The sequence below is a fragment of the Rana temporaria genome, chromosome 1 (assembly GCF_905171775.1).
Source record: "Rana temporaria chromosome 1, aRanTem1.1, whole genome shotgun sequence".
Classification (NCBI taxonomy): domain Eukaryota; kingdom Metazoa; phylum Chordata; class Amphibia; order Anura; family Ranidae; genus Rana; species Rana temporaria.
In genome coordinates, this window is record NC_053489.1 from 409,301,814 (window position 1) to 409,327,126 (window position 25,313).

The window sequence follows — 25,313 nt, forward strand, 5'->3', positions numbered from 1 at the left end:
TGCACACTCTACTGCCAGAGCCCGCCAGGAAGTCAGCACGGCGCTGCGCTAATCACAGGCACGGAGACATTTCACGAATTCTGCAGCCGCGCATCGGCACAATGTCTCCCTGCCTGCAATTAGCGCAGCGACGTGCTGACTTCCTGGCGGGCTCTGCACATGGAATGTGCCAACACGTCGGAGCTCATCCCTACTGCCCAGCACCACCAAAGACCACCGGCCCGAAAATAGGGGGGGGGGGGGTGACACCATGTTTATCGCACCAGGTGACACCAACGCTAGTTAGTGACACCACTGCTGGGATGTCAGAACACAATAGAACAGCACAAGTGATTTTTTTTTTTTTGTTCAGCACACCAACAGTACACAAAGAAAAAAAAGAAACTAGCAGTGTGTACCAGGCATAACAGGGGCACAACAACAATAAAAACCTGACAGGGGGTCCAAACTCCTCTACTTAAAACTAACAAAACTAAGTTTAGACTATAGTTACACTTGAAGTTTGTTTATATCACCTGCATTTTCAATAAATCTAGTGTGAGCGTAACCTAGCTATGAGGAGACTTGGCCATGTCCTCTCTTACTGCATTGTGTGTGAGGACTGGAGAGCCCCGTGTGTGAGGAGAGCCCCGTGTGTGAGGTAAGAGACTTCCTGACGTGCAGGGCGCAGTGCATGCCGGGAGGAGGAGTGCTGACTGGACCTCTACTCCTCTTCATCATCATCACCATCCTCCCTCCTATGACTGAGCCCGGGAAGGGTGCGGCTTGTTCACTTTCCTCAGCCTGAGCCTGGAGGGGAGAAGCATTGCTGTGACTGGAGTACACAAGTCGGTGAGTATAGAACATGGAGAGTGAGGGAAGTGTGTAGTATTGGGTCTGTCTGCTATTACATACTCCTAGTCACATTGGGAGCAGCTTTGTTTCTCCTGTCTCCCTGTCCCATCTTCAGCAGCAGCTTTTACATTCCCCCATAGAGCTCATTATCAGGACTGTTTAGGTTACATCTCCTTGTATGACAAGTGCACTGCTTTATTAAATGGCTTATCTGTAAAAGTGAGCTCCTAATCTCTTCTATGCAACAGTTTGTCTGTGCAACCGTAGGCATTCTCCTAAGGGTCACCATACACAATACAATCAAGCAAAACCGTATAATATGATGACCTACCTAATCTATCCAATCCATTTACACTCACCGGCCACTTTATTAGGTACACCTTGCTAGTAGGGACGGGCAGGTAATTTGGGACGGGCATTTGCCTGTTCACCAAACATCCGAATCCACAGCGTTCACCCCGAGAAACACCCTGCAATGCATTGAGCGCTGCACAGTGCATTCTGCGCCCTGATTGGGCAATGCTTTTCCCAATCGGGGTGCAGTGTTAGCTGTATATTTCACATTGTGGAATCTCAGGCAGAATCGCTGCGTTTCTGCCTGCGATCTCAAATTGCACTGCAATCACAAAATGCCTGTTCGGTGCCATTTATTTTCACTGGCACCTAAACGCGGTGAAAGAATATGCGAGGTTCCCTTGGATAGGGGTCAAAATGTATCCAAGATGTGGCCAGTCATAACGAGCCAAGGGGTTTTGGGTGACCGACCAACATTAGAGGGATGTATTATTTGGTAGTTTGCCTGTTGGATGTTTGATTTGTAGATTAGGTTTATGTTTGTTATTGGTAATTTAGTTGCGTTTTTGCATCTTGTTCAGTCTATTGTTGTGATCTTGTGTGTCTGTCATAACAATTTCCCTTTGGGTTTAACCACTTCAATACCGGGCATTTGCACCCTCTTCCTGCCCAGGCCAATTTTTCGTTTTCAGCACTGCCGCACTTTGAACGACAATTGCGCGGTTGTGCAACACTGTACCTACTGGTAATATACTCCACAAATAGAGCTTTCTTTTGGTGTTATTTGATCACCTCTGCGGTTCTTATTTTTTGCGCTATAAACAGAAAGAGTGATAAGTTTGAAAAAAAAAAAAAAAATTTTTTTTTTTTTTGCTATAATAAATATCCCAATTTTTATTAATATATTTTTTTTTAATATAACTTTTTCCTCAAATTAGGCCAATATGTATTCTTCTACATATTTTTGTTTGAAAAAATTGCAATAAGCGTGTATTGATTGGTTTGCGCAAAAGTTATAGTGCCTACAAAATAGTGGATAGATTAATGGCTTTTTTTTTTTTTTTTTTTTTACTAGTAATGGCAGCGATTTTTATTTTTTCGTGACATTGCGGTGGACATATCGCACACTTTTGACACTATTTTAGGGCCATCCACATTTATACAGCGATCAATGCTATAAAAATGCACTGATTACTGTATAAATGTGACTGGCAGGGAAGGGGTTAACACTAGGGGGCGATCAAGGTGTTAAATGTGTAACCTAGGTAGTGATTCTTACTGTAGGGGGAGGGGACTCACAGGGGGAGGAGACCGATCGATGTACTGGGAACACACCATCGGTCTCCTCTCACCTGACAGGACGTGGATCTGTGTGTTTACACACACAGATCCCCGTCCCTGCTCTATTACCAGCAATCACGGGTCCCCACAGACATTGCGGCCGCTGTGCACGCGTGCCACCTCCCGAATGATGCAGAGATCCCTCTTGTGGACGTCATATGTCTATGGGCGGGTAGGGAAGTGCTTAATAAAGTATTCAGCTCTTGACCTGAAGTGAGAAGAGAAGGTAGACCATGGCTACCAGGTGTTACATGATTTCTCCTCTGTATGATATAAGGAGACCATGAGGCTCTACAAGTGTTTGATGTCCTTTGGATTTGGTTAGCTGTTGAGATAGGCTGCTTCCACTGGGATGGAATACAAGCCCAGGCCACATTTAGAAAGACTCAATTTTTTTTTATTAAGCTTTATTCTTCTCACAATTAGATCCCTGGTGTCACCTGTTGAAGTTGCCCGAGCACTGACTATACTTGGCTTCTTCTCCAGTCAAGGAGGCAAGAGACTGACAGCAGAGATGATCAGAGCTTATCGCTTTTGGGTTCATTCTAAAGAGCGTTGGATGGATGACTCCGCAGTGCCAGCAGTTGTATTCTGACATCCACCCTCAGCTGTCAAAATACTTCAACAAAAATCGATGGGCAAGTCAACTTTTTGCTCAGCCGGGTGGTGACAACGAGGCCACCAAAGGAATAGATTGTGGTTGTTTCAGGAATTTTCCTGAGCTGCGCTCTGCCTGGTTCTGAAGCCTTCTGGGACCTCTCATATGTCCCAGAAGACTTTGTGAGGGGGGGGGGGTGAACTAAGGTGCCTGTGCCTAAGGCGACCGGAACAGAAGTGGGAGCAGGTACCTGTCGATATCGTTTTCACAGGTTACCAATTTAGTTACAGAGAATGTCTAGTGCTGGAATTATTGCTCTTACTCCAACAATCGCAGTGATACCTCACATGAATTGGGGCTGAAAAGATTAATCGTTGTCAACGATTTTCATTATTGATTCGTTGATCCGCACGCCCCCTCCTTCCTGCCTGTCAGTCTTGCCTCTGTCCGAGTGTTACACAATCGCCTGTGTACAAGCTGCTTTCTCATAGCGGCGCTCATGTGACAAGGCACGTCCATTTCTCTCCTCCTCGCTGACATCAGCGGAGTATTCTCAGCCCCGCCCACTTTGCTGCCTCAAGGTAAGAGTGAGGAGAGAAGCAGCAGTGAGCGCCAAGCTGCAATAAGGAATACAGTGACAAAACGTGGCAAAACATTGATTTTTGGGATTTCTGTGAGGACAAGTGCCCCATCATCGTTGTTCCTGGGGGGGGGGGGGGGGATAGTGCCCCATCATCGTTGTTCCTGGGGGGGGGGGGGATAGTGCCCCATCATCGTTGTTCCTGGGGGGGGGGGGGGATAGTGCCCCATCATTGTTCCTGGGGGGGGGGGGAGATAGTGCCCCATCATCGGTGGTCCTGGGGGGGGGTTGTAATATAAACCCCATCATGACAGGATACCTGTATATGACCTATGTAACACTGTTTTCTTTTTTCATTATTATTTTAAATAAACAACAAAATGGCATATTATGTTTTGTTTTTTTTTGTTTTTTTTTACGACTAATCGATTATGAAAATAATCATTGGTTGCAGCCCCAGAAGGAATGTAAACATCCCTTGTAATAGGCATGACAGGTTCTCTTTATTGAGATACCTGGGGTCAAAATACCCCAAATATCTAGAAGAAACTTTATTTTTTTTGCCTTTTAAGGGCATGTTTTTGATTCCGAAGGGGAAAAAAAACGCACTAGACTGCATCCGGTGTGAACCAGCTGTAAAAAATGTTTGGGTACAGACTGCAATTATCGCTGTTCCTATGATGGGAAAAAGTTTGTTTATGGCCGTATTGATACTTTTATTAATAAGAAGAATAATAATGTGATTTGGTAATGCCAACATATGCCCAACTGTCCAATTGAAGTGTGAACCATAGTGTAACAATAGGCCCACTTAAAATCATGAAATTGTGTGTATCTAATGTAACTGTAAATCATATCATTTTTTTTTTTTTTTTTAAAGATTTTTTCAAACAGATGTTTAACAAAGTCTTTTTGAACTTCTGATCTGAAGTCTGAGTAAGATGGAGATTCCTGAGCCTGGACGATAACACTCTGGTGTTGGGGAATGATTGGTTTAGGGTGTGTTCATCAGGTTTAGGAGTGGTAGCTTTCTTGCATCACATCCTGAATGTAATATAAACACAGCCAAGCAGGATTACAGGCATTTTCCTATATGTAATAATAAAATGCTGCCCTCCGGACACAACTTCCAAGGTGCTGAGCCACCCTACATCCAATTATAGACTGGGAAACAGATTTGCCTTATCAAACATTCCAACTGGGAAATATTTGTCTGTACCTATTGTCTTTGATTTACATACCTAGTTTTTTTTATGGGCCTTTCGAAGATGTAGAAATATATCTTTGGATTTAGTTTCCGAACACACACACACACACACACACACACACACACACACACACACACACACACACACACACACACACACACACAGCGGTAGCCAATCAGTAGGTCTGGCGGCCACGATCGTTCGGGGGGGGGGAGATGACAGAATGACAGTCTGCCTATGAAAACAAGGCAGACCGTCATTCTGTCACAGAGGAAGCGTGAGATCTGTGATTACTGCTAATCAGGGACTCCGATCTCTTTGTCTAATGTCTGCATCCCCCACACATTTGGCACACACAGGTAACACGTTTAACCTCTTCCCTGCCAGTATCATTTATACAGTGTCAGTGCATTTTTTTCTTTAGCACTGATAGTCACTGTATTGGTGTCACTGGTCCCCAAAAAGTGTAACTTGGCATCCAATTTGTCCGCCGCAATACCGCAAAAAATTGCTAATCGCCATTGCTAGAAAAAAAAAAAAAAGAATAATGGGCCAGATTCACAAAAGGGATACGACGGCGTATCTCCTGATACGCCGTCGTATCCCTGTTTCTATCTATGCAACTGATTAATAGAATCAGTTACGCATAGATATCCCTAAGATCCGACAGGTGTAATAGTTTTACACTGTCGGATCTTAGGATGCAGTACCGCGGCCGCCGCTGGGGGGAGTTTGCGTCGTAAACCAGCGTCGGGTATGCAAATTAGGAGTTACGGCGGATCCCTGGCGAATTTTCGTGTTCGCTACGTCGCCGCTAGTCTAGTTTCCCGTCGCAAAGTTAGTCGTCGTTTTAGGTGCCCTAACTTTAGTCAGCAAACGTATTGCTGTCTAAAGTATGGCCGTCGTTCCCGTGTCGAAATGTAACATTTAACGTCGTTTGCGTAACACGTCCGGGAATACGGAAGTACGCTACGCACGTCGCCGTTCGAAAAATGACGTCACGGCGCGCAAAGCTCGGTGGGAGTTAGGAAACGGAGCATGCGCAGTAGGTCCGGCGCGGGAGCGCGCCTAATTTAAATGGCACACGCCCATTTGAATTGGCCCGCCTTGCGCCAGGGGGCCGCAGGCGTAGTTTTCATCGCAAGTGCTTTGTGAATCAGGCACTTGCGATGAAAACTTGCGGCGGTGTAACGTATCTACGATACGTTAGGCCGCCGCGATTCTACGTGAATCTGGCCCTATGTCCCTAAAGCTATCCCATAGTTTGTGGACGCAATAACATTTGAGCAAACCAATATACGCGTGGCCTAAATTGATGTGTGTATGTATATATGTGTGTGTGTGTGTGTGTGTGTATATATATATATATATATATATATATATATATATATATATATATATATATATATATATATATATATATATATATATATATATTGGATATGTTTTAGCAGAAAGTAAAAAAAAAAATGATTTTTTATTGTTGCTCCTTTGTTTACAGCTCACAAAATTAAAAACCGCAGAGGTGATCAAATACCACCAAAAGAAAGCTCTATTTTTGAGGGTACAGCATCGCATTACCACGCAATTGTCGGTTAAAATAACGCAGTGCTGATTTGCAATAAATGGCCTTGTCATTAAGAGAAATAAAGATTTTTTTTTTTCCCCCCTATTCATACTTGCCTAGGTGGATGCAGCATCTGTCCCCCAGTGCCTCTACACTGAGAACTAAGCAATCGAACACTGGCGATCGCTCGGTTTTCAGAGCCTATCAGACTATCAATCACAGCTCTCTGCTCTGCCCCCCATTGGAGTGCTGAGATTCAAAACGAATTGCACTTCTGTGATCCATAGAATTACAGCCAAACAAGATTTTGCTTAACTTCTCTTTTTAAGAGGGTAAATCCTTCCATTGCTGAAGTGGCTAGAATAAAAAGTTATCTTTCTGCTTTTAACAATTGCTTGCCATGCAGTGTGTTTCTTGCTTTATCTACTTTCATTCTGGTTACCTACATACACATACTGTAGTCCCCTTGTCTTTACAAACAAATTTGTCATTGGAATTAGGCCGGCCATAGGCGGTTTGAATTTTAGCCGGTTCAGCAGGAACAGTGATTTTTGCAAGTGAATCTGGCAGGCTGGTTGTACCAAAGGAGATCAATTAATCAACTAGGTACATTCAGCCTGCCCACACACGGATCGAATCTAAGCCAGTTCCTGCTGAACTGGCTAAAACTCATTGTGGCCCGAGACCGGTTGCTAAAGTGGCCCTCGCTCCTCAAAAGTTTGGGCACCCCTGGGGTAGAACAATGCAGCAGCCTCAGGTGAAAGGAGTCTTTTGGGCTAAGCAGTCCTGGTGATTATGGTACAAATGTCTTTTTTAACCCTTCTGCATTAGAGGCCTATTTCTGTTGTATTGTGTTGAATGTGAAAAGAAGTAACTGATCACATTTTTGTCACTGTATGCAATATATTGGACTTGATGAATGTAAAGTTGTTGTTTTTTTTTTTTTTTTAACAGGTTAATCTTAATTTGAAATGGCATCAGTGTGGGTATGTACAGTTTAATTCTTAGTCTGGCCTCTTGATTGGTAAAGACCTGCATATAGTCACATCCTCATTTTATGCATCAGTGAACCATGTTGTCAACATTTTCATGCCTTAGATTTCCCACTAAAGAATTTGTTCTACCCTGAAATGTTCCCATAGTAGGTGTTTGGCAAGTGGTTATTGCTCTATACTCATGAACATGTACGTAAAACACAAAAATAATGTAAATCTACATGCAACCATATTCATTACTGTACTATGAAAAAATAACATTTCTGGAGAATTCTTTACTTGAAAGTTCATTACTGTAACACTGAATGCTAAATAGGTTTGAACATGTGCTTTTCCAATACAGGGCAAAAGATAAGGTTCGCTTTAATGGCTGCACACAACTACCTTTTTTTAACCCCTGCTGCACCATGTAGCGCCTGAAGACATGGCATAGTGAGCATGTAATTCACATTGGGGCAGGAAGAGAATCATTACCCTTTTGCAAGCTTCAAGTCTCAACATGACACAGAAAGATGCTAGGTTGCACCAGGAAATTGGGGCGTTCGATGTCTGGCTATACAATATGGTAGATGTGTGTGAATCACAGAACTAGTAAACCTATGCCTGCATGAATTTTTAGGTCCACGTTCTGGCACCAAAAACAAAATTGCTCTGGGGCCTTCCCACACTGCAAGAGTTAAATGCTCATTAAAGTAGAACTATAGGCAAAACTTTTTTTTTTTCCTTGATAGAGTAATGGAGGGTTATCAACCTTGTCCATTCATTTTTTTGCCATCTGTGCCCCATTGGGGGGGATTTACCTTCACTTCCTGATCCAAATAGAAAGTGAGAGGAAATACCTGCAAATTAAGAGCATTCCTTGGGGACCCCCAGGTTACCAGAACTAGTCTCCCCATTGGAAGATTTCTCCTCCATTACTTTTCCTGGGACAGCCCAAACTTAGGGTTTTCTTTCACGTTTGATGATGAAGGTAAACAGGACAAATAGAGAGGGCAAATTTCCATTATGGGGGCACAGACAGTAAAACAAACTGACGTTGTCTAATCCCTCTTCATTTTTTCCAAAACTTAAAAAAAGTTCTGCCTTTAGTTAAACTTTTAAGTCTTGGGGTTGAGGAATACGGTGTAATTATCTTATTTGAAGATTCAAGGAGAAAAAGAGCAGTGAAAACCATTTGCTCCCGCTTATTTACAGTGCCTCTGAAAAGTATTCACAGCGCTTTACTTTTTCCACATTTTGTTATATTACAGCCTTATTCCAAAATTGATAACATTTCATTATTTTCCTCAAAATTCTACAAACCATACCCCATAATGACAACGTTAAAGAAGTTTGTTTAAAATCTTTGCAAATAAAACATTTTTTTTAAACGAAAATCACATGTAAATAATACATTGTTGAACCTTTGGCACCAATTACAGCCTCAAGTCTTTTTGAGTATGATGCTACAAGCTTTGCGCACCTATTTTTGGGCAGTTTCTATTATTCTTCCTTGCAGGACCTCTCTCAAGCTCCATCAGTTAGGATGGGGAGTGCCGGTGCACAGCCATTTTCAGATCTCTCCCAGAGATGTTCAATCGTGTTCAAGTCTGGGCCCTGACTGACAGTTGTCTCGTAGCCACTCCTTTGTAATCTGAGCTATGTGCTTAGGGTAGTTGTCCTGTTGGCAGATGAACATTTGCCCCAGTCTGAGGCCCAGAGCGCTCTGGAGCAGGTATTTATCAAAGTTGTCTCTGCATTGATGCATTTATCTTTTCCCTCGATCCTGACTAGTCTCCCAGGGCCTGATCCACAAAAGGGATACGGCGGCGTATCTACTGATATGCCGTCGTATCCCTGTTTCTATCTATGGAACTGATCCACAGAATCAGTTTCTCATAGATAGGCAGAAGATCCGACATGTTTAAGTGACTTACACTGTTGGATCTTAGGTTGCAGTACCGCAGCCGCCGCTGGGGGCATTTTTCGTTGAAATCCAGCGACGGGTATGCAAATTAGCACTTACGGAGATCCACGAAGCTTTTAAGCTTCGTTTTTCTCCGTAAGTATTAGTTTGCCGTCGCAAAATTAGGGCTGCTTTTACAAAGTGTAAAGTTAGTACACCATGTAAAAGTAGACCCTTCTTTCCTGCGACGCTGTAAATTTTTTAAAACATTTTTTTTTTTCCCCGCCGCATCTCTTTATTTTTTTTTATTTTTTTTTTACCCGGCGCGATTCACAAAACTCGGCGTAACGTCATTTTGCGCAATGCACGTCGGGAGCATGCGTAGTACGTCCGGCGCGGGAGCGCGCCTAATTTAAATGGGACTTGCCCCATTAGATTAGGAACGCCTTGCGCCGGATGGATTTAAGTTACACCGCTCAAAATTTCTAGTGCTTTGTGGATCGGGCACTTAGGTAGAGATTTTGCGGCGGTGTAGCTTAAATGCCAAAAGTTAAGTTACGGCCGTTTTTTGTGGAGCAGGCCCCCAGTTCCTGCCACTGAAAAACATCCCCACAGCATGATTCTGTAACCATTATGCTTAATTATAGTATTTCCTCTTGACATGATGCTTTCCATTCAGGACAAAGAGTTCAATCTTTGTTTTATCAGACCAGAGAATTTTGTTTCCCATGGTCAGAGTCCTTCAGGTGCCTTTTGGCAAACTCCAGGTGGGCTGTTGTGTGCCTTTTACAGGGGAGTGGCTTCTGTCTGGCCACTCTACCATAGAGGCCTGATTGGTGGAGTTCTGCAGAGATGGTTGTTCTTCTGGAAGGTTTTCCTCTGTTTACAAAGAAATGCTAGAGCTCTGTCAGAGTGACCATAGGGTTCTTGGTTACCTCCCTGACTAAGGCCCTTCTCCCTCGATCGCTCAGTTTGGCCGGGCAGCCCGATCTAGGAAGAGTGTGGGTTCACACTACTACACTACTTTCATCCTACTTTGCTCTGTGTTCAATGTTTCCCTATGAGAGCGTCTTGTAGCGTCCTACACAAGTCGGTCCGACTTTGAAAATGCTCCCTGTACTACTTTTGGTCCTACATTGATCCTACTTCAGGCCCATTGAATATCATTGAAGTTGGACCAAAGTAGTATCCTGTTCATGAAAGTAGGATGGATGTAGGACCAATGTAGGACCAATGTAGCAGAGCAAAGTAGGATGAAAGTAGTGTAGTAGTGTGAACCCAGCCTAATACTGAGAATAAATTACACACAGGTGGACTCGATTTACTAATTAGGTGACTTCTGAAAGCAATTTGTTCCAAAAGATTTTTAGTTAGGGCTATCAGAGTAAGGGGGCTGAATACAAATGCACGCCATGATTTTAACATATTTGTAAAAAAAATTGAAAATAATTTTATTTCCACTTCACAATTATGTACCACTTTTGTGTTGGTCTATCACATAACATCCCAATAAAATATATCTAAGTTTTTGGTTGCAATATGACAAAATGTGGAAAATCTCAAGTGGTATGAATACTTTTTCAAGGCACTGTATGTACATGTGCTTTTGTTTTGGAACAGACCAATCGTCTGAGTATCTGCCCCCGTCCTGATTAAACCTATAGGACTTATGTTATACCTGAAGGGTTCCACATGTACTGGCACTTTAAGGCTGGCTCCACCCAGCAGTGATGACAAGGGTCAAGGGGTATAGTAGCCATCTTGGAGAGAGCACATGTAGGAAGCAGATAACCTGTACTGTCCTGAAATGCATGTTGCAGTGTACAGCCTGTACTGAATAAACATCCATTGCTCCAGACCAGAGTCTTGTGTCCCTCACAACACCGAGGATATAACGGTGGCGACGAGGATGGGATTTACAAAGTGTCTATCAGTCTGAGAGAGAGACAAAGACATTGTGGATTGTCACCTGGATAAAAGCAATCACAGATCCCAGCAGGAAAATGTCATTAATCGGGACATTAAGTGAGTTTGATGGAGAACAGACATCCTGGAGTTCCTGGGTTGAGAGACTGGAACAGTATTTCAGTGCAAATGCCATCACAGACAACAGGCAAGTAGCAGTGTTTCTGACAGTGGTTGGGGCCAAAACATATGACACTCTAAGGGATCTGCTTTCCCCTGTAAAACCAGCAGCTAAGACATTGGCAGAGCTGCTGACACTGCTAGAGGATCACTTCCAGCCTAAACCATTAGAAATTGCAGAACGATTTCGCTTCTATCAGAGGCAGCAGCAGACAGGTGAAGAGATTAAAGTTTATGTGCTCACCCTTCGCAGACTAGCCTCTACCTGTTCTTTTGGGGACTACCTACCTACTGCACTGAGAGATAAGTTTGTCATGGGACTGAATTCTGAGTCGACCCAAAAGAGACTGTTATTAGAGAAAGACCTTACCCTTACAAAGGCAATTGAGATAGCTTCAGTGATGGAAATGGCTGTGAAAGATAGAGGAATTGAACCCCCAGGGCAGAAGGGAAGAGGTGAAGCAGGAAGTTTTCAGAACAGCAGTCAAGCCAACTGCTGCAAACTGGAAATACAGACCCCCACCAAGCCGGGAGTCGGCTTGCTACCGTTGTGGGAATACAGACCATGACCACTAAGTCTGCCGGTTTAAGGATCAGACCTGTCATAATTGCAGTAGGACCGGCCATCTGAAACGAGTTTGCCGCAGCAGGAAGGGGCGAGATAAACAACCTCTGAACCCCAAGACAAAGACATATATGGTGGGAAGATATACATCATCATCTGAGTCAGAGGATGAGGAAGTGCTCCACAGGTTAGACATACATCATATGCATTCAGCACCCTCCGCAATGACTGTAGATGTAACCGTTGAGGGAAAGAGACTCAAGATGGATGTAGACACAGGAGTAGCAGTTTCAGTTATCACCCAGAAACAATGGAGACAACTTCAGACCCTAAAAACTGTCCACCCAACACCAATCAAACTGCAGACATACTCAAAGCAGATACTCCACCCACTGGGTTACGCAAAAGTACAGGTATTGTACAAGGGTCAGACAAAGAGACTGCCATTATATATCCTAGAAAATGGGGGACCCCCTCTCTTTGGGAGAGACTGGATTGCTCACTTTGGTATGCCAGACATCGCCATAAGTCCCTGTAACACCGTTACCATTCCACTAGGTGATAATGAGGGATGGGTGGTGTCCCTGAAGCAGCGGTTCCCAAAGATTTTTGATGACCAGTTGGGAAAAATAAAGCATGACTGTGTGAGACTCAAGCTGAAACCCAACGCTCGGCCTAAGTTCTTCAAAGCTCGGACAGTACCTTTCGCACTCCGAGCAGGTGTGGAAGCAGAACCAAGTCGGCTGGAGGAACAAGGTGTCATCTCAAAGGTAGAGCACAGCGAGTGGGCATCACCAGTTGTACCGGTAAAGAAAGCGAATGGGGACTTGCGCATTTGTGGCGCGATTTCCGCATGGCACTGAACTCTCAACTGGAAATAGACCAGTATCCCCTACCCAGAGTAGATGACATTTTTGCCTCTCTTGCAGGGGGTCAAAAGTTCACCAAGCTTGATCTCAAACAAGCATATTTACAATTTGAGGTCCATCCTTCTTCCCGCAAGTTTCTGACCATCAACACCCACAAGGGACTGTATGAATATAATCGGATGGTGTTTGGGGTAGCCTCTGCCCCAGCCATTTGGCAACGAAAAATGGATGAGATTTTGGCGGACATTCCTTTCACTCAGTGCCTGCTAGATGACATGCTCATTACAGGACGGACCGACCAGGAACACAAGCAGAATGTGGAGCTTGTGTTGGCGAGACTCCAAGAACAGGGTCTGAAAGTGAACTTGGCAAAATGCCAATTCATGGTGCCTAAATTGGAGTTTTGTGGCCACCTTGTGGATGCAGAAGGTATACACACCACAGAAGCCAAGGTTGATGCTTTAGTCAAAGCTCCAGCCCCAACCAACATCCAGCAGCTGCGATCATACCTTGGCTTGCTGAACTATTACCACAAATTCCTGCCAGATCTGGCACACACCTTGTTTCCGTTGAACAAGCTTTTGGAGAAACACTCCAGATGGGACTGGTCGGCTGCATGCCAACGTGCTTTTGAAGTTTCTAAGCGGAAGCTGTTGGCGTCACGTATGCTCGTGCACTATGACCTACAGAAGCCTCTCACGTTGGCTTGTGATGCCTCACCCTATGGTCTGGGGGCGGTACTATCCCACATCTTACCAGATGGGTCAGAAAAACCAGTGGCATTTGCCTCCAGGTCTTTGACAAAAGCAGAAAGCAATTACTCACACATTGACAAAGAGGCTCTTGCGCTAATATGGGCAATTAAGAAGTTTCATCTTTACCTGTATGGTAGGGAATTCACCATACTGACGGACCATAAACCACGCCTCCAGAGAGACAACACCGAGGATATAACAACTTGGTGCATGCACAAGAAAATATCAACCTGAGACTGTCCTCAGATTGATGATACTCTCTTTATTAGTCCTGGATACATGTGGGTTTTGTAGATAAGCTACTAAGGCGGTGAGCAAATGTATCATTAGCACAATGTTATCTAGGTTTTAGTAATTTATTATTGGCTGTTTCCATGTAAGGTGAACTTCCTCCAGGATCTGGGCGTCCCCCAAGTCGGACGTAGTCCTGGTCAAAGGCGCAATGTTTTAGCTACGTTCTTGACTTGATGGGAGGGGTGCTACTAGGGGCCATTTTGAGTCAGGAATATATAAAAGCAGTTTATATATACAAAGAAAAATATAGAAAATAGGCAGTTTACCTTATCCATCACAATTTTATACATTTTCAAACATCTTTCACTTTGTCATTATGGGGTATTGTTTGTAGAATTTTGAGGAAAATAATGAATTTAATCAATTTTGGAATAGGGCTGTAATATAACAAAATGTGAAAAAAGTGAAGCACTGTGAATACTTTCCAGATGCACTGTACACATGAATGGTTATAGTATACAGCTGTATGCGTCTGTATGAAGGGGGACGCCAGTGTCTCTTCCAAGTGATATACCTTTTTACTTTCATTGTTAATTTCCAGTAGATTGTTGTGTCCCAATTATAAAAACACAAGTAGCTTTGCAATGAGTTTTTTTTTTTCAATTGGCGTTTTTAAGTGTGTTGTTGTGTTGGGGTTTTTATTGTGTGTGTGTGTGTGTGTGTGTGTGTGTGTGTTTTTTTTTTTTTTTACAAACACACACAATGGATCAAAAACTTTAAAAAACACTGAGTTTAATTTTTGAGCGTTTATCTGGGTTTTTTTATGTCAGTGTTTTTGTACCACTGAAAAACGCCTCTCGTAATCCACTAGATTTGGGTTTATTTTACAGCAAAAACGACCCAGCCTAAAACCGGTGATCACAGCATATGTGTGCATGGACACACAGGATAACATGCTGGAGAGTTTGACTGTAGAAAAAAACGTCTGAAGCCAAAAACATCCAGTGTTCATGAGGTCTTATAATGCAGAAACAGTTCTAAGTAGGGTTGTCCCGATACCGATACTAGTATCGGTATCGGGACCGATACCAAGCATTTCCCCGAGTACTTGTACTCGAGGAAAATGCTCCGATACTTTACCCGATACCTGACTTTCCCTGTATCCATCTCCAGTTCCCCCATCCGTTCTGCTCTCTTCCTCCATGCTCCTGTGTCCCCCCCCCTCTGTGCCGCTGCCATTCTGTTCTCCCCCTCCATGCCGTGCTGCTGCTGTCCTCCGTTCTGTTCTCCCCCCTCCGTGCCGTGCCGCAGCTGTCCTCCGTTCTGCTCTCCCCCCTCCATGTTCCCTGTCCCCTCTCCGTGCTCTGTGTCCCCCTTTTGTCCTCCTCCGCCCCCTCTGTCAGGATGGAGAGCGGCGGTAGGAGCCGCTAAACCCAGCTCCTACCTTTTCTGAATGAACAGTCAGTGATCACTGACTCTGTCCATTCATATAACTGAGCATAGTAAACTGTGTTTACAATGCTTCAGTTTATGAATGTATAGGAGCAGTGCCGGCCCAAGACATTGTGCTGCCTGGTACCAAAAATGAGATGCTGCCCCCCCCCCCTAAAGAATTACGCCCACCAAAATACCCCCACATCCATTATTTTATATCGTGAGAACTAAAGTGGACCTATCATGGCTCTATACATGTATATAGGAGTATAAAAAGGACCCGTTATGGCTCTATTCGTGTAATTAACCCCACAGTGGAGCGGAGAGCGGAACGGGAGGAGCTGTCGAGCGGCAATTAGCCCCACAGTGGAGTGGAGCTGGCGGAATGGGAATGGCGTGCAGGCAGGAAATTTGCTGCCCCCCTGAAAGTGCTGCCTGGTACAATGGTACCATCGGGTCCCATGGTAGGGCCGGCCCTGGATAGGAGCCTCTGTCTCCTGTACATTCATTTCCAGTGCAGCTGAGAAAGGGACTGGGGAATCTGTGTCCCTAGTCCCTTTCTCTGTCTCAAAGGGGAGATGTCAGAGGTCTGTTAAGACCCCTGATATCTCATCAAAGCCCCCCAACAGGGCTAAGAAAGAGGGAAAAAATAGCAAATAATAAAAATAATTAATTGTAAAAATGAATACATATTAAAATAAAAATCACACTGACACATCCACCCCCCACCCCCCTTAAGAAAGCATTGTATAAAAAACTAAAAATTGTGAAAAATTAAAATTGTAAAATAAAAATAAAATGACATTAAAAAAAAAAAAGTATCGGTACTTGTACTCGGTCTTAAACTGGTATCGGGACAACCCTAGTTCTAAGTATAATGGATAACTTGTAAGAGTTTATTTTTGTCTAAATAAAGGCCCATTGCATCTAGATCAAAAATGTTTGCCAAATAAAGTTTGCTTTTAAACCTAGATGGATTGATGATCTGTGCACAAATAAGTGAAGTGTTGAAATATTGCTTAGTCAAGCTGTGTACAGAACATATCATCCTGTCAGGAGAGTAGAGATGTGTAGACACATCATTTTTAAAACTGGAGGCTAGACAATGTAGCTGTACAAAAATGTCACATTTAGTAGGATAGAAGAAGCTATTATGCTTTTTTTGTTCGTGGATGCAGAGTTCAGTATAAAATAATTATTCCATAAAGTTTTTGGCCTCTGGTGAAAAATGTATCTTTTGTCTGATGCTGACATTAGCTCATTATTAAATTCAGTTTACCATGCTATAATTGGAGACCAGAACAGTTTGAACCTTATTGTTCAGTTGTGTCCAGTGCTGATTCCCCCCCCCCCCCCAGCCTTTTTGTAGTCAAGTCCTATCTGCATTCATACACTGCAGGGATGCTTGCATGGCATTTCTCAGGACGAGTTTCCCGATGGTGACAGCAGTGGCCCATGCTGGACAATTGATGTCGGTAGAAGCCTGTATTAAGCTGACAACCCAGGGACAGAGTTTTTCACTTCCTAATGGGATGTAGGGCCTTCACATTTATCTGCACCTGTCATTTACCTGTTGCTAATTCTGGAAAGATAAGTAACCACCATGAGGGAGTCAAAAGAATAAAATAATGGGTCTACAAAAAAATAAACCTTTACTCACCTAGGGGGATGCAGCATTGGCCCAATGCTGCTTCTAAGACTGTGAACTAAGCAAAGACCACTGATGGCTCAGTTCTTAGACCCCATTCACACCTGAGCGTTTTGTAGCTTGAAGCATGAAGTTACAAAACGCTGGAGGGGGGGAAAAAAATCAATTATTCTCTATGGAGATGGTTCACATCTCCACTCCATAACGCCTGAAGGTCAAACAAGTTCTGGGACTTTTTTTTTTTTTTTTTAGGCAGATTTATATATTTTACATTTGGTGACCTTTTTTGACTTGTACAAAATCGTGGTAAAATTGCACGACTTTCTGCCTGAAAACTCTATGCTCAGGTGTAAACGGGGCCTTAGTCCTCACTGAGCAGAGAGCTGGTGACTGTCAGCTCTCTGCTCTGCCCATCAAGCGCTCACTGGAGCACTGGGCTGTGGAAAGGGCAGGAACAGTTTGCTCACCGGCTCGCTGAGAGGCTGAGCCCGTTCTCGGTTTAGGCATCTGGGTGGATCCCAATTGTAAAGTCAGGATCTTTCTTGAGCCTGGACTGGCTCAGTGATGGCCTACAGGTGGGCTAAAGCTGCAAACTGGTCACAGGAGTGCAGAACGAACTGTGAGTGCACTCATGTGATTCCCCAGGAGAAGTACAGTCTCCTCCTTTATTCTGCCCACTGTCCTATTTTTCAAACTATTCTACAATTCACACATACTGCCTCCTGTCATACCCTATGGGCTCCTTTACTGCATATTCTATGCGCTGTCATACTCGCAGCACTCCTCTCCTGCACACGCTGCCCTCAACACTCCACTCCTGCACAGATTTCCATCCTTTTAATACTCATAATATGCTCTGCACACCTCTATTGCACATGCTGCCTGCTGTCATACACTGCACACTCTTTTTTTCCTGCACGACATCAGCATTCTTCTCCTGCACATACTGTCCGTTGTCATACCCTCCACACTCCTCTCCTGTGTAGATTGCCCACTGTTCCACCCCCTGCATGGTTCCACCCCCTGCATGTCCAGCTGTCATGCCTTCCATACTCCTTTTCCTCACTGCCCACTGTAATTGCCTTCACATTACTTTCATGTACATGCTGTCATACCCTTTGCACTGCCCTTCTGCAAATAGTGCACGTTAAGGCACTCGCTTTAGCCCCAATTTTTCCTGTTCTGGAACAGGCACACATTTTTACCATGTTAAAGCTGATATTTTAGTGATTGGTTTTATGTAAACTTCAAATGTGGTACAGCTGCAGATGCAGCTTTATTTTGTAAATTTTACTAGTAGTAATGTGTGCTATAAATGACCTTGAGATCCACATGAAATGTTTGTGTGTAATAAAGCAGCCACATTCCCGGATGTACATCTCTTCCTATCCTTATTTTGGCTCTTGCCTTCATAGTGTGGTTTATAAGGCAGATCTGAATTATTTTATCAATAACATTGTTGCTATTAAAGTGACAACCATGGAGAGTTAAATAGTTGTAAAATGCTAGGCTTTTTATGGTATGAATGTGCAGCTGTACATATATTGCGGTAGAGCTTGTTTTTCCAGTTTCTAGCAACCAATATTCATGTTACTATTCAAATACACAGTCCCTGTACTTCCAATCCTCTACAGGGCTATTTAAAAATGCACGGGCAGTGTTAAATGCTGCAATCCAAAGCAACCACTCTACACCAATAATAAGTGAATAGTTTTTTTTTTTTTAGCTGGAACTCATCTCAAACATTTTTTCAATATTAATAAATCACCAAATAATTATGCGCTTGATGCTAGAGGGTAATGCTGCACACTATGTTCCCTAAAACCAAAATGATAAACAAAGTGCGCAAAATCTCTGACCATAAAAATCAAATGAAAGCAAACAAAGCGATACAAACAATATCGGCATCAATAACTAAAGCCACCAATAAAGTGGAAAAATCAAGGCATATTTAATATAAATCAAACAATGATATAATGGAAATGAAAGTCCTCTCCCCAAAGGGATATACAGCAGTGTGTCTCAACTCCAGTCCTCAAGGCGCCCCAACAGGTCAGGTTTTTTGATTTTTCATTATTTTGCACAGATGATTCAATTAGTTTCACTGCCTTAGTAATTACCACAGCCGGTTCATCTGATGGAAATCCTGAAAACATGACCTGTAAGAGCCGGTTCACACTGGGGCGACCTGGAATCTGACTTCAAGTCGCGCGGTCGAGAAAATGAATGGGAGCCGTCTTAATGTACACTACTGAAGTCGCTCCGACTTTAGAAAAGGTTCATGTACTACTTTAATCTGACTTCTAGGCAACTTGTACCCATTTATTTCAATGGAAGTTGCCTCAGAAGTCGGATCACTGTCTTAACTGAAGCAACAATACAGGAAGATAACATACATTTCTCAGGCAAACCCCTCCCTCCCACAGTGCTGATTGTTGTTTGATTGGCCACTGGAAAGCCTCCTGTCCTGGAGGCGACTTCAAGTTGCCTTGTACTGTCCTGGAGGCAACTTGACGTTGCCTTGTAAGTTGCCTGATGATTTATACTTAAGTCGTGTCCAAGTTGCCTCCCAAAGTCGCTAGAAGTCATGTTTCCCCTGTGTAAATGGGCTCTTAGGGCCCCTTGAGTTGAAAAAACGATATACAGGGTGCCAATATAAAAAAAAATCTTGTGTGAAAATTAAAGTCCATTCCCAAAAGAATATTTCAGGGCTCCACTAGGTGGCCAGTGTCGAATCTTGTGTGAAAATGAAATGCCACAGTTTGTGTGTTTGTGTGTGTGTTTGTTTTTTTTTTTTTTTTGTCCTAAGCACCTCAGACATGGGTGTATGAATTCCCTTTCCAAATAACCAAGATCTCCAGATTAAGAGTTCACAAGAGCAGGATACACCAGATACAAATTACACCAGGGTATGGTAACAACCTCCACGCTTACCAGGTCCTCTGCTGGCTGTCCAGAAAGCGTAATTCTACGCAGTAAGGTTCAATGGAAAATACAGAGGGCCGTAAAGTAATATTGCTAAAAACGCCAATTTATTTAATGCAAATATACTGACAAGCATCTCAGGATAACAAAAGCTCACAGGCATAATGCTGCGCTACACCAGCGTTTGTGATGACGTCATAGGCTGTGCCCCCCCCCCTTACGTATTTCGTCTATGCAAGGGACATTCTCAGAGGATATTTCTTTATGTGATAAATAAGGCTTATCTCTGTAATCGTTCTAACTCTCCCTGCACTATCAAAACTAAGAAAATAAGTTTGTGGTACCAGTTGTACTAAGCTAATTATAGTATAAGGTCCTTATTAAAAAAAATGATGTTACAAAGTCTGTGATCTGTAATCCAGCCAGTATTCTGGCCCAAACCCTAGAGAACATGACAATAGCTCATTGCAATGCACAATGTAATGAGGTGGTGGGGGGAAAACATGGAATGTGACTGAATGTTAAATCTTTTGTGAAAGCTATTATCAGAACTTCCTGATACAGAGGATGTGCACAAGCTTTGTTGCAGCCTACAGTAAATCATTTATTTAAATCCAGAATTAGTTGAGACTGTGTAGGAGAAAAAATGTGGCTATTAGAAGAACTGTGTTTATCATGCTCAACTGCTTTGTGGTAAGGCAGCTTTTTATTGTGGCAGTAATTAACACTGGCACAGAAACATTTGTGATGGGTGGATACTAAGCCAATATGATCTTAAGTGACTCAGACATTAAAGGGGAATCCTAGATAAAACCATGCTGCTTAAAAGCATTAGAAAAAGTGCCGAAATAACCATACGTTAAAGTGTATGCTAAGCCAATACCTTTTTTTTCTAGTTTGGGGTCACGTGGAGTAACTACTGGCAGGTTTTTACTTTTTTCCAGGGCTCTGGTGGAGAGATTTACCCTCCTTTTCTGTCCTGCTGACAACCATCTTTGGGTTGGTTCACACCTATGCAGTTTGCTTTTAATTGTTTCTACAGTGCTCTTTGCGGTGCGTTTTGCATTTTTGCACATGCGATTCTATAGGAATTTGAAGTTTTTTTTGCATTGGATGAAAAAAGCACAGATGGGAACGTGTCCCATAGGAAACCATGTTAAATGAACTGTAGTGCCTTCTGAAAAAAGCACCAAAAAACGCATACCGAGCCTTACAAGACAGGAAGTAAGGAAAACCTTCAATAGGGAAACATGGGGGTTTAGCCTTCCTGTACCCTTTGCAAAAAATAAAAATTCAATAAAATTCTGTCTGTCTGTTGTTGTTGTTTTTTTTTTTTTTTACAGTACAGAAAGTGAGGGGAAATTTTTCTAACATAGCAGAAAAACCTGACCGTGGTTCAAACTCTTCCTCAGTATATTCAAAAATTAAAAACTATTTCAGCTGGATATAATGCTGTGAAAAAGTATTTGCCTCCTTTCTGAACTTTTTACTTTTTTTTTTTTTTTTTTTTTTTTTTTTTTTCCATATTTGTCACACTTAAATGATTCTGATCATCAAACTCATTTTAATATTACACCTAAATAACCCAAGAAAGGGCAAAATTCAGTTTTTATGTTATGTTTTCATTTATTAAGGGGAAAAAGCTGTCCAAACCTTTCTGGCCCTATATGAAGAAGTAATTGCCCCCTAAACCTAATAATTTACTGGGCCACCCTTCACAGCAACAACTGCAATCTAGCTCTTGCAATAACTGCCAATGGGTTTTTCCCCTTTTTTTGTTTTCACATTGCTATGGGGAAATTTTGGCCTACTCTTTTTTGCAGAATTGCTTTAATTTAGCCACTATGGAGGGTTTTTTTAAAGCATGAACAGCGTTTGTAAGGTCATGCCACAGCATCTCAAGCAAATTTTAAGTCCAGGCTTTGACTTTGAGGTCAGGTCAGAAACTAATGGCTTTCATGGTTCCATCAATTATGGGAAGTCATCCAGGACCTGAAGCTGCAAAGCAGCCCCAGACCATCAAACTACCACCACAATATTTGACTGTTTTATGAAATGCTTAGTGTAACACCAGAAGTTAAACTTTTGTCTCACCGGTCCACAGAATATTTTACAAAAAGTTTTGGGGATAATCAAGATGTTTTTTGGCAAATGCGAGACAAACCTTTGAGTTCTTTTTAGTCAGCAGTGGCTTTCATTTTGGAACTCTCCCAAGGATGCCATTTTTGTCCAGTCTCTCTTATTGTTTAATCATGAACACTGCCATTCACTGAGCCAAATGAGGCCTACACTTCTTTGTTCTGGGTTCTTACGACCAGCAGATGGAAATATCAGCTGCAATGCCGACATCGCTGGACTCCTGGACAGGTAAGTGTCCTAATATTAAAAGTCAGCAGCTGCAGTATGTGTATTATTAAAATGTATTTAATCTGTATCATTTTTATTGTGACATATATGCAAATAAATAAATCAGGACGGGGGCAAATACTTTTTTACAGCACTGTATATACACCGCTCAAAAAAAGGAACACTTTTGAATCAGAACTCCTGGGATATTGATCTGGTCAGTTAAGTAGCAGAGGGGGAGAGGTGTATACAGAGGGGGTTGTTAATTTCAATTAACAGCAAAGCAGCTAAAACTGATTAACAGGTGCACTAGATGGGCAACAATGAGACAACCTTCAAAACATGAATGTTTTTTCAGGTGGAGGTGTCTGAAATTTTTTTCCCCTACTCATCTTTTCTGACTGTTTCTTACTGGTTTTGCATTTTGCTAGGGTCGGTGTCACTACTGGTAGCACAAGGTGATACTTGGACCCTATAAAGGTTGCACAGGCAGTCCAAAGCCTCCAGGTTGGCACATCAATATGTGTCATTGCCAGAAGGTTTGCCATGTTTCCCAGCACAGTCTGGAGGAGGAGATTCCAGGAGATTCCAGGAGACGGGCAGTTACTCTAGGAGAGCTGGACAGAGCCGTAGAAGGTCCTTAACCCATCAGCAGGACCGGTATCTGCTCCTTTTGTGCAAGGAGGAACAGGGTGAGCACTGCCAGAGCCCTACAAAATGACCTCCAGCAGGCCACTGGTGTGAATGTCTCTGACCAAACAATCAGAAACAGACTTCATGGGGGTTGCCTAAGGGCCTGACGTCCTCTAGTGTGCTCTGTACTCACTGCCGGACACTGTGGAGCTCGATTGGTATTTTCCATTGAACATCGAGATTTGGCAGGTCCGCCACTGGTGCCCCATGCTTTTCACAGATGAGAGCAGGTTCACCCTGAGCATATGTGACAGACGTGAAAGGGTCTGGAGAAGCAGCGGAGAACTTTATGCTGCCTGTAACATCATTCAGCATGACCGGTTTGGTGGTGGGTCAGTGATGGTCTGGGGAGGCATATCCATGGAGGGACGCACAGACCTCTACAGGCTACACAATGACACCCTGACTGCCATTAGGTATCGGGATGAAATCCTTGGACCCATTGTCGGACCCCATGCGCGTGCAGTGGGTCCTGTGTTTCTCCTGGTGCACGACAATGCCCGGCCTCATGTGGCGAGAGCATGCTGCCAGTTCCTGGAGAATGAAGAAATTGATGCCATTGAATGGCCCCCCACTCTCACCTGACTTAAATCCAAAATAACACCTCTGGGACATTATGTTTCGGTCCATCCGGTGCCGCCAGGTTGCACCTCAGTCTGTTCAGGAGCTCAGTGATGCTCTGGTGCAGATCTGGGAGGAAATACCCCAGGACACCATCCATCGTCTCATTAGGAGCATGCCCTGATGTTGTCAGGCATGCATACAAGCACTTGGGGGCCATACAAATTGCTGAGGACCATTTTGAGTTGTTGCAATGAAATTTCAGCAAAATGGACTAGCTTGCTGCATCATTTTTTCACTTTGATTTTTGGGGTGTCTTTGAATTCAGCCCTCTGTAGGTGGATCATTTTCATTTCCCTCAAATGATGTGCCTTCCTTTCATTCCTAACACATTACCCAGTCCATATCACTACAGATATCCAGCATGAGATTTTTGCCCGTTGATCTGATATGTTTTCAAAGTGTTCCTTTTAATTTTTTTGATTGTGTGTGTGTATGTTTATATGTATATATGTGTGTTTGCGTATACACACACACACACTTCAAGCTAAACTGGATTGATAACAAAGGAAGAGCATTTAATACTCGCCATAACATAGAATTATTTTATTTGAATCTACATTTCATGAATTGCTATGAATTATTTTCCCTATTCTGTCCAATACATTTTTTTCATTTGTCGCTTGAATTTTAATAAAGCTTCATAGACTTTTTATCGATCATGTTTGATCATTTACAGGTTGGCAGCAGAGGAACTGTTAAAGATTTCCCTGGATTCAGTGCAGGAAGGGATGCTGATGCTGTAAGAAAAGCAATCAAAGGTCTCGGTAAGTTTTATTATTAAATCTGTGAAGCATAACTCTGGGCAAAAATTACCGGTAAGTAATTAAAATTGTTCCCTCTACCACTGATGAATATATTTCTTGTTTTATCTAGGGAGTTCTCTTACACCGAATAATACTTGCCTTACTAAATGGCCCGAAGACAGCCAACAGTCTTTCTCTGCTCTCCCGGGCTGGAATGTGGGTTGGCAGCCTTATATCCTCATGAACAAGGCAGCAGCAGACACTTTATTAGGATAGGATGAGGTTGCTGGTCCTGCTTTGTTCATGGTGATGCTGGTAAGAGGGCCAGTGACAATAAAGGCAGCTTCAGGGGACTAGATGTTGCAACCGATCTGGCAGGGAGATAGATTGTGGGACTGTAGACCACATTCCAGATCCTTGATGTGTGTATGACGGTACTGGGCTAAAAGAAGTCAAAATTGGTTTCCGATAGATATCCTGTAAGACAAGCTTTCTGTCAAAGGAGCAGATCCCTGTAGAAAATATAGATCTGGGAGACCCCTATTCTGATCCTAGGCTTCTACCTCTCTGATGGCTGCTAAAGAAGCACTTGCTGAATGGTAAATTCTTGGATGTTGCATAGTTAGGTTGAAAAAAGACACAAGTCCATCCAGTTCCACCATAAACAAAAAAAATAAAAAATATCGTACAATCCATATACCCAATTCTATACCCACAGTTCATCCAGAGGAAAGCAAAAAAATCCAGCAGAGCATGATCCAATTTGCTACAGCAGGGGAAAAAATTCCTTCTCGATTCCCCGAGAGGCAAACGGATTTACCCTGGATCAACTTTACCTATACATGTTAGTACTCAGTTATATTATATTTAGGAAAGTATCCAGGCCTTTCTTAAAGCAATCTACTGAGCTGGCCAGAACCGCCTCTGGAGGGAGTCTTTTCCATATTTTCACAGCTCTTACTGTGAAGAAACCTTTCCGTATTTGGAGATTAAATCTTTTTTTCTCTAAAGAGTGCCCCCTTGTATTTTGTGTTGACCGTAAAGTGAATAACTCAACACCAAGTTCACTATATGGACCCCTTATATATTT

At 42.9% G+C, this 25,313-nt stretch overlaps 1 protein-coding gene across 1 annotated transcript in view; it reads left to right on the plus strand.

Annotated features, from left to right (window-relative positions):
• Nucleotides 1–703: 703 nt before the first annotated feature.
• The window catches only part of ANXA3 (annexin A3), a 53,277-nt gene continuing 28,667 nt past the window's right edge, over nucleotides 704–25,313 (plus strand). Inside the window, exons 1-3 of the mRNA XM_040324259.1 lie at nucleotides 704–831; nucleotides 7,377–7,408; nucleotides 24,157–24,244. Coding sequence (XP_040180193.1) covers nucleotides 7,394–7,408; nucleotides 24,157–24,244 — 103 coding nt within the window. The 5' untranslated portion in view covers nucleotides 704–831; nucleotides 7,377–7,393. The remainder of the gene's footprint in view (nucleotides 832–7,376; nucleotides 7,409–24,156; nucleotides 24,245–25,313) is intronic.